At 38.9% G+C, this 9,959-nt stretch overlaps 1 protein-coding gene across 3 annotated transcripts in view; it reads right to left on the bottom strand.

The window, feature by feature from the left end:
• Positions 1–1,501: 1,501 nt before the first annotated feature.
• Positions 1,502–9,959, bottom strand: part of RB1 (RB transcriptional corepressor 1) — a 196,740-nt gene continuing 188,282 nt past the window's right edge. For 2 of the 3 annotated variants that reach the window (XM_066380873.1, XM_066380874.1), the window contains 4 exons: positions 9,314–9,344; positions 6,160–6,302; positions 5,583–5,632; positions 1,502–3,311 (listed from right to left, as the gene is read on the bottom strand). In XM_066380873.1, the coding sequence (XP_066236970.1) occupies positions 3,238–3,311; positions 5,583–5,632; positions 6,160–6,302; positions 9,314–9,344 (298 nt within the window). In that variant the 3' untranslated portion in view covers positions 1,502–3,237. Of the gene's footprint in view, positions 3,331–5,582; positions 5,633–6,159; positions 6,303–9,313; positions 9,345–9,959 lie in introns of all 3 variants that reach the window. The other variant, XM_066380876.1, reaches the window with a different exon arrangement.

The following is a 9,959-nucleotide window of genomic DNA, read 5'->3' as shown; positions in this document are numbered from 1 at the left end:
CATAAAGATGGGAATTTAGTTTTCCTTATTCATTGTTGTATTGCCAAACTTACAACCATGACAGGAATGTATTATCTACTCAGTACGTGGCATATGAAAAGAGGAAGAGAATATTATTTGCTTCTACATATTTGGAAAAATATTCAAAATACCCCCCCCCCCCCCCCGCTACCTATGGGCTTCTTCCTGGGTACCAGAGCTGTAGTTATAAATAAGACGAGCTGGGCTGATGCTTCCAATCTGGGAGCGGCCGACACAAGGACGGGTAGATAGGCAATAGGCAAGTAAGGTAAGGCTACTTCAGCTAATAACTGCTGTTACATTTCTGAAGGAGAGAAACACAATTCATACAGAGTATGGATTTTAGCTTGGGTGGTCAAAGAAGTCCTCGGAACTGAGCCCTGAAAGACAAGGCAGACTTCTGGGGAAGGAGCACCAGGACAGCAGGAGCAGCAAACACAAGGCCGGAGGGGCAGGAACAAGCTTGGCATTAGGGAAGGCTGGTGTGGTAAAGCGCAGTGAGCAAAGAGGAAGTGAGGTGGGGATGAGAAGTGGGCAGTGCACCGGCCATGGCGAGGAGTGTGAATACTGCAAGCAGAGTAGCAGTGTCAATTCAATTTACACTTTTTTTCATGAATTCTTATTTATTATTGAATTTATTGAGGTGACATTGGTTAATAACGTTATACAGGTTTCAGGTGCACAATTCTATAACACACCATCTGTATATTATTGCATTGTGTGTCTCCCTCACCATCTATCCCCGCTCTGACCTCCTCCACCTCCCCTACCCCTCTTCCCTCCTGCAATCTCCACACTTGTCTGTGTATTTTTCTTTGCTTAATCCCTTCACCTTTTCCACCCAGCTCCCCAACCCCCATTCCTCTTTTAAAGGAATCATTTTTGCTCTTTATGGAGCTGGAAGGTAAACAAGGAGAGAAAACATGGAGACCAGTTAGAAGTCTGTAACAGTGGTCAAGAAAAGTATAAATAGGTGACTCAGGCTTTTGGCTCAAGCCAGTGTTTAGTAAAATGAGGTAAGACTACGGAAGAAACAAGGTATTTTTGTGTGTTTGATTTCATTCATATTTTGAGAAATTGAGAGGGGAGAGGAGTAGGAAGAATGAATTCTTTTTTTTTTTTTTAATTTATTTGTTTCTTCATTTTAGAGAGGAGAGGAGAGAGGGAGAGAGAGAAAGGTAGAAGAGCAGGAAGCATCAACTCCCATGTGCCTTGACCAGAGAAGGGCAGGGTTTCGAACTGGCAACCTCAGTGTTCCAGGTCGATGCTTTATCCACTGCGCCACCACAGGTCAGGCGGAAGAATGAATTCTATTGGCTATGTGAGCTTTGACCTCCACAAAGAGGTTGGCACTAGAGAAACAAATTTAGGAAGCATAAGCCCATTAAAGGCTAAGAATTAAAGGCTAGGAGAGAATTTAGATATATAAGAGAACATTAGTGAACTTAATGCAAAGATCACATCAGACCATTAAGACTCTTAACAACTAATTTATTTTAAAATAGACAAACTATTAATTATAGAAAATAGTAACATAGCGATATTAAATGTACAGTTTTAACCAATACAAAAAGCAATAAAGCAGTATCGGAAACCTTACTGAAGAAATCTTAATACACAATCTCTGTAGTTCTTAAAATTCTGGCACTAATTCTAACATGAGCAAATATGGTGAGTCCTTGACCTAAAAGATAACTGATCTGTATGATATTCATGCAAACATTAATGAAGAAATGGCGTAAAGCATTCTAGTGCCTTTGTTATCAAGATAACTGTAAAAAAAAAAAAAGTTTGAAACTTAATTGAGCACAAAATAAAATTTTATTTTCTAACGAATAGACCAGATTTATTTTAGAAAGAGTTCAAAATGATTTTCCTAAAAGCTAGTTGACACTATCTTAAATACCATCTATTTTAAATTATAGCATCTCTAAATAAGTTAATCACACAAGATAGTTCAAATATACCATTAGGTGCCAGGAGAGAAAGCACCTCTTTTACAATGTAGGTATTTTGAAATTTTTTCAAAAAATTAAAAACATTAATGTCTAACCCAAAGACCTTTGAATACTATTTGAAATTTTGAATCAGAAACAATGTGGCCTTGAATGTGCCAGTGTTAGACCATACTGACTTAAAAAAAAAAAAGGTTAAATAGACTATTGCCAGCTCTAAAGATACATAGAAGACATGTACCACTCCAGAGAACGCACACCACTTCCTAAATTTAGGAGGCAGAGTAACTGCTGAGATGCAATTAGGCGAATCTCTAAGAACAAAATTAAGACTTCTATAGTTAACAGTCTGTTTTATAGAGTAAAATCATTTTGAATCTTGATTCTTTAGGACCCAGAAACATTACAAAGTGCACTTTGGATATACTGCGGTAGGGTCCTCTATAGCAAAGCTATAGCTGAACACTTTATTTTCCAAGTACTATAATAGATGGATACTTTATGAATTCAGTGATCTGAATGGTATAAAAACCAAGAGTATTAATAGCCTTAATTTTAAAGCATGAGTTGGATGAAGAAAAGTCCTGAGGTATGAAATCTGCATCAGTAGTATGACAATATCCTGTTTATCGTTTGCTTTCTGCTTGTATTTAAAAGCTAAAATTTATAAAACAAACACACAGTACATCAGATTCCATTAGTAAACTAAAATCTAATGTGTAAAAATTTGTAATTTTTTTCTAGTTTCTAAAGTCTGTTTAAGAAGAAGAGTTCAGGATCATTTGGGTGAATGGCGGCAGTCAGCCAAATTACATTTGGAAGACTAGACACATTTTCTAAGGGTGTTCACGTTAAATTAAAAAAAATAAATATAAATTAATAAAAATAATAGCAAACATCACACATATGCCACAAGAGAAGTCAAAGTACTCAGGCAGGTGTGGGTTGTTGGGACTCCCACTCCCAGGCATCCTTTGGAAATAGAAACAGCTGCAAGAACTTTTTAAGTGGCAGGTTTTACACAAGATTTTCAATCTTGTATAATAACAATGTATATGCTATTAGCTACAGCATTGCAGATGGTTTAGGAATCATCTGCCCAAATATTCATTGGGCACCTGCACACTTTATATCCATAACAAGAGCTGAAGATATGTATTAAACGTGGCGGTAAACAGAACCTGGGAGAGTTACACAGTCAGATCCATGAGAGACAATGAGGCCAGAGGTGAACACAGTACCCACCAAGGTCATCACGTCCTCACTTTTCTTCCCTGTTTGAGATATCCATGCTGTCATTCATTTTCTGCTTTTGCATTCGTGTTCGAGTAGATGCTGGAAAAAAGGTGAAGAACTGTTCATGGCACTGAAGTGCTAGATAAGTTGGCAAAGGGCTGCTATAATGTTATGCTTATGCCAAATCAGTGGAGCTCAGGAAAGCAGTGGTTTCCAAATTCCCTACAGTCAAATTTATTTCAAGCATGTACCACACCAAAATATGTATGTATATATGAATATATATGTGTGTATTAATTATACACATACCCCAAACAAACCTTAGTAGGTGAGATAAAAATAGAAATTCTATTATTTTCTTATGTACCCCCAAAGGCAGTCGTATACATTTTCAGGTATGTCCAACTTTGTAGACCACTTTTCTATAGGTGCTTAGCTTAGATTGTGGCCCTTAGCAGAGCAGAATCCTGGGCTGGCCCAGAGTGATCCGCTGAAGTGAGCGGTATTCTTGACAAATGAGCAGTTCCCTGTATTCAGAGATGCCCTGCAGGTACTGGAAAGTCTGTCAGCTTACAGCTCATTTAATGTGGAAATGGACGTTTAAAAAGTACATTATTAATTGCATCATAGATAAAAATAGAACATTTTTTTAAATTAAATTTACTGGGGTGACATTGGATAATAAAATTATACAGGTTTCAGGTGTACAATTCTACAACACACCATCTGTACACTGCATTGTGTGCTCACCAGCCCAAGCCTCCCTCCATCCCCTTCTATCCCCCTTTCCCCCTCCTCTTCTACCTCCTCAGTCCCTCTCCCTCTGGGAATCACCATGCTGTCGTCTGTGCCTGATTTTTGTTTTTTGGTTTTTTGTTTGTTTTTTGCTTACTCCCTTCACCCTTTTCACACAGTCCCACTAACCATCTCCCCTCTGACAATTGCCAGAACATTTTTAAAAATTATTTTTAAATTCTTGATTTTAGTGATAGATAGTAGCTCTTTGTAAAGAAGCACAAAAAATACTGATATATGGAAAAGAAAGAAAACTGCAATTCTATTTTTTTATTTTATTATTTTTTAATTTTAATTTTTATTTTTTTTGGAAATGGGGAGGAAGTCAGACAGACTCCCACACGCGCCCTACTGGAATCCACCCGGCATGATCACCAGGGGCAATGCTCTGCCCATCTGGGGCGTCGCTCTGCCTCAATCAGAGCCATTCTAGCACCTGAGGCAGAGGCCACAGAGCCATCCTCAGCGCCCAGGCAAACTTTGCTCCAATGGAGCCTTGGCTGCGGGAAGGGAAGAGAGAGACAGAGAGGAAGGAGAGGGGGAGGGGTGGAGAAGCAGATGGGCACTTCTCCTGTGTGTCCTGGCCGGGAATCGAACCTGGGACTCCTGCACGCCAGGCCAATGCTCTACCACTGAGCCAACCGGCCAGGGCAAAACTGCAATTCTAAGTGTCACTCTGGCCTTCCACACTGCCTAAGCAGCACTGTTTGGTGAGTTTTTGTGTGCAATCCTCTGAGGAAAGCTGAGAGGAGCCTAGTGAAGTCCTCAGCCTCACCAGTTAAAGCTCCTGCCTCTCCCCCCACCCCCTTATCCAGCAGCATCAGCCCCTGAGTTTCAGCCAGAGAGGGCGTCCACCATCACAGCTAAGCATGACAGCAGGAAGTGCACTGACTAGGGCAATGAGACTCTTCTCTAAGAAAACAGACATGTTTTCACAGCTCTCTGCTACCTTTAAAATGCGTATCTGTGGGCTCCATCTTGCCACGTTTTCAAGACCTGATTTTGGTTATAAGCTTCATTTCTATTTACATGTACTGGGGTGGAAAAGCCACAATTATTTAAAAGCTATAATAGGAATACATTAGTCAATGGGAAATCCAAACAAGAGATTCATTTATAACCAAAGAGGGTCAAGATGACCTTCACTTTGCAATATACATTTAAAGTACAAATGTTTGTGTAGGTAAATATACTGCTCACAAAAATTAGGGGATATTTCAAATGAATATGAAGCTATAAAAAAAAGAAGCATTTGATTTCTTTTCATTAAACAAGAATATCAGAAAAGCGAACAAGTCAAAGAAAGTTGTTAGATTATGCAAATGAGATGCAAACCCAACTTTTATTTCATTGGTGAAAATGCACTGTACAAAAGGCTGAAAGTACTGGAGTATCTGCACGTTCCCTGATCCCTGAATTTATGTGAGCAGTGGAATACATTTTAATTAAATTATATTTTAAATGCATGAGCAAATCCACTAATTGAAAAAAATTATGTATTTATTCTTTTCTAAAATGAAATGTTTGTTTGCAATGTAAACGATTTTATTTACATAAAATGAAATAAGTACTTACTCATTTCGGCCAGTTTCTGTTGAAATTTGGACTCCCCGGGGAGATGTTTACTGCAGATTAAAAAAAGAAAATAATTTCGTAAGTATACATATAAATTGAGAACTCAAATTTCCAATGACTATGGTGTTTTCCATGACTTATTTTATATTATATTTTAGTGAGTAGTTTTTAATTTCAAAGGTTTATAAACAGACCATCTAAAATATGAATGTCACAAATTTATGATCCTACATAATTTTTCAGTGGTTCTTATAAAACACAGTAGCTAATATTTTTCAAGAGTAAGCATTTTAAAATCTAATGTTAATCAAAAATAACAAAATTTTACTAATTTTTGTAAAAAATGATCAGATTTTAAACATCCGATATTTTCAATGAATTTCAGTAGGTGGTACGTGATTTATTTATATGGTGCTTTGAACGCTGGGATGCAGTCACACCTATTATTTAGTGCAATCCTCACAATGTCCAAGTAAAATTGGCACGACAGGGACTGGCAGAAGTCAGAGCAGGGCTGGTGCTCCGGGTCTTCCGAGGACCAGCTCAGCACTCAGCACCTCTCTGCAACCATTCCTACCTCCCGTCCGCTTCGTCCGACCCTTCGATATCAAAGCGCAGTTTCTTCAGTGGCTTAGGAGGGTTGCTTCCTTCTGCACTTCTTTTGAGAACACGGTCGCTGTTACACACCATCTGATTTATTTTCTGGAACTTCTCAGAAGTCTATGGATTACAGAATTTTTATTAAATTTTTAAATGTCAGCATTTTGTAGCTAGCAACCCTTAACTATAGTTTGAGGTGTGTCAAAAATCAGCCAGAGCGAATATCTGCATTTTAAATGTTCTGCTTTACTGGACCAAAAAAGATGTGTGAAAAATCTCAGAATCAGAGTAACGGAGTGACCAAGTAAACCCCCACTCTTTAAATCCTCCTGTCTCCTCCCATGACCCCTTCCCTCCAGCAGCTCTGACCGCTGCTCTGAAAGTCAGGCTCCGCGGTGTCCGCATGGTGTCCGCATGCCCACACACCAAAGCCGGGCTCCATCTCTCAGAGGCAGAGGCAGTTAGGACAGCCTTCTGGAAGCCTGTTTTTGACAGATTTTTGTTTTTGAGAGCATAACCTAACCAGAGAGACTATCACAAGAATTTAATGAGGTGAAATATCCAGTGAATAATAATTTTGGACTCACTTTATGGGTATTATGTTGACAAATCATACAGTTTATATATTTTAAATCATCACTGATATAGTATTTGTTGAAATGCAGCTAATTCATAGAATTTTTTTTTTTTTTTTTTTTTGGTATTTTTCTGAAGCTGGAAACGGGGAGAGACAGTCAGACAGACTCCCGCATGCGCCCAACCGGGATCCACCTGGCACGCCCACCAGGGGCAACGCTCTGCCCACCAGAGGACGTTGCTCTGCCAGACCAGAGCCACTCTAGCGCCTGGGGCAGAGGCCAAGGAGCCATCCCCAGCGCCCGAGCCATCTTTGCTCCAATGGAGCCTTGGCTGCGGGAGGGGAAGAGAGAGACAGAGAGGAAGGAGGGGGGGGGGAGAAGCAAATGGGTGCCTCTCCTATGTGCCCTGGCCGGGAATCGAACCCGGGTCCCCCGCACGCCAGGCCAACGCTCTACCACTGAGCCAACCGGCCAAGGCCAGAAGTTTTTTAAATAAAAGATCAAATATCAAAAAGATTTAAGAATCTGGGTTCATCCAATATTACTGGAGATGGTTGGAGAGATACATCTCCTGAGGGAGAATCCTGTCACAGCAAAGTAAAGAATGTTTTGGTAAGAAATACCAAATGGGGGTACAATACCTTATTTTATCCAAGGGAGAGATATGAGGGAAAATTCTATTTCTTATCTATTTTAGAACCAGAGGGAAGTCCACAGCCACACTACTCTGAAAGCACCCAATCTCGTCCTATCTCAGAAGCTAAGCAGGGCTGGACCTGGTCAGTACTTGGATGGGAGAACCAGATGAAGTGATTAATTCAGAGACATATATGGACACGTTCATTTGAACTAAAAATGAAGTCAGACTTTCTGAGAGAACTTAAATCTTACTTGACTGATTGATCTGATAGTGGGGATTAACTTTTTGGATTATGCCTTGTTTTCCAAAAATTAAATGCAAAAACAGATTTTGATAGAAAATATATTTAGAGCACACATATATGATAGAAACTAAATCCTGTACACTTATTAAATTAATAAGATTTTGAGTTATCAGCTTTAAAATATGGAAGTACATATAGCAACATTTTCTTAGTTCTTGAAAGGTGTGGCAAGCAGGAAAGTTTGAATCCCACTGCTCTCTACCCATGCAGATCCAACCCTATTAATGTGCGTGGTCTCCTCTGTGAAGCCAAACAGCTGCAGTCTACCCTGAGCTCAATGTCACAGCACGTGATTACTTGTAACACATTTTAACACTGGTCTTTTAGTATACAAACTCTTTTTTCTCTAGTGATTTCATCTGGGGAAGTGTGGCAGGCAGGCTGGAATGGCTCTCACTAACCCCCCACCTCCCACTCTGTGCTCCTTTGTATAAACTTCTCCTTCAGTGTGGGTTGGACTTAGTGTTGTCTTGCTCCTGACATATCCAAAGTAATATGGCAAAAGTGATGAATCATCACTTCCAGTATTAGTGACCAAAAGACTGAGATTTCCATCTTGCTGCTTATCTCCTTCCGCTCCCTCCCTCTCTGAGGTCCTGCTCTGGGGAAGCAAGCTCCTGACGGCTTGGGCAGAGAGCCATCAAGAATCAGCCAGCCGTTTGAACCCTGAGGTAACTGCAGCCCCAGCTGACATGCTGATTGCGGCCTTATGAAGACAGGTCCTGGACCTAGGCCATGCCTGCGTCACTGAACCAGAGAAAACTGAGATAAAAAATGTTTACGTTGCTAAGTTTGGGCATGATTCGTAATGCAGCAATAAATAACTAATAGAAGCAAGAGAGATGGTGGTATTGAACCATTCATAATACTGTACTGTACACTGCATATATACTGCTCATAAAATTAGGGGATATTTAAGAATGAATATGAAGCTATAAAATATATCCTAATTTTTGTGAGCAGAGTTAGGGGATATTTCAAAATGAACATGAAGCAATAAAATATTCCCTAATTTTTGTGAACAGTATAGGACTACTGAATTAGTGATGTTAATTGAAGGCCAGTTAGAATAGTGGGTTCCAGCCTAGAGTAACTTTCAAAGCTAAGCTCTTCCTTGGATCCCTCTGGAACAAAGACCACCACATACCCTGCCATCTACACTGGGGCAGAGTCTCATGTAATTAAGTCCTAGTCAATTAACCAAAGAAAGAACAAGTAAAAGTGTGTCTAGTATAGAAGGAGAAGACCAGTAGGTAGGAACTGGCTGGTAACATTTGGATATGGTGGTTACATTTTGAAGTATTTTATTTCAAATCATACTCATAATTAGTGAATTTCAAAACTGTTTTCTAAATATTCCTTTGAGAATATGAACCTTTACATACATGAAGGTATGTATGTACATGTGTATTACATAATCTCAAAGGAATGTTTAGAAAACACGTGATTTGAAAATAAACCTGATATATATATCTTCTAAATTCTATGCAATATGCCTGGATGAGGTGTTTAAATCCTAGCATTTGTAAATTCAAATTATAAAAATCTTCAATTTCTTTTTATAGTTACCGTGCATGTCACTATATTTCATAGGAAAAAAAACACTCACCCCAAATGATTCACCAATGGAAACTAAGATCCTGTCAAATTAAGATAAAATATAAATTAATAAGGAGAATTATAGACAACTGTGCAGAGATGAACATACATGCAGCATTCTGAACTATCAGAAATACCAAACCAAAGGTTTCCTCTATCCTGAGGACTACTGATAAATTATACTCATTAAAGGCTTCCAGTGCTAGTCCAGTCATACACTGAGCTAGTCTTCTAGATTTTTAAAGCAAGAACTTTATGTCTGCAAGAACATATTCTGCCATTAGCCACATTTAAAGAGGGTAACAGAAAACTTTAAATGTACCTGTACTTAATTCCTCATAAATAAATGGGTAAGTTATCAACTAAAATTTTTCACATTTTCTCATTAAAAATTCACATTACATTTGACAAAACTGATTAATTCTAATTAGGTCCTATATTGATATAAATGTTACTTACCATATATCATAGAATCAGAAATCTCTATTAGTCTGTTTGGCCTTGTTCGAACCATATAAATTATGTTCTTGGTAACAAAGCTGAACAGCATTAGCCTGACAAAGCAGATGTGATGAAACACGCAGGGAACTAGTAGATAAACAAACTTTATTGTCCTCAACTCCTTGATAAGTGGCCACCAATCTCTATATATTTGA

Source organism: Saccopteryx leptura, chromosome 4 (assembly GCF_036850995.1).
Source record: "Saccopteryx leptura isolate mSacLep1 chromosome 4, mSacLep1_pri_phased_curated, whole genome shotgun sequence".
Taxonomy (NCBI): Eukaryota; Metazoa; Chordata; class Mammalia; order Chiroptera; family Emballonuridae; genus Saccopteryx; species Saccopteryx leptura.
The sequence above is the reverse complement of the archived record's forward strand: the minus strand, read 5'-3'. Positions and strand labels throughout refer to the sequence as shown.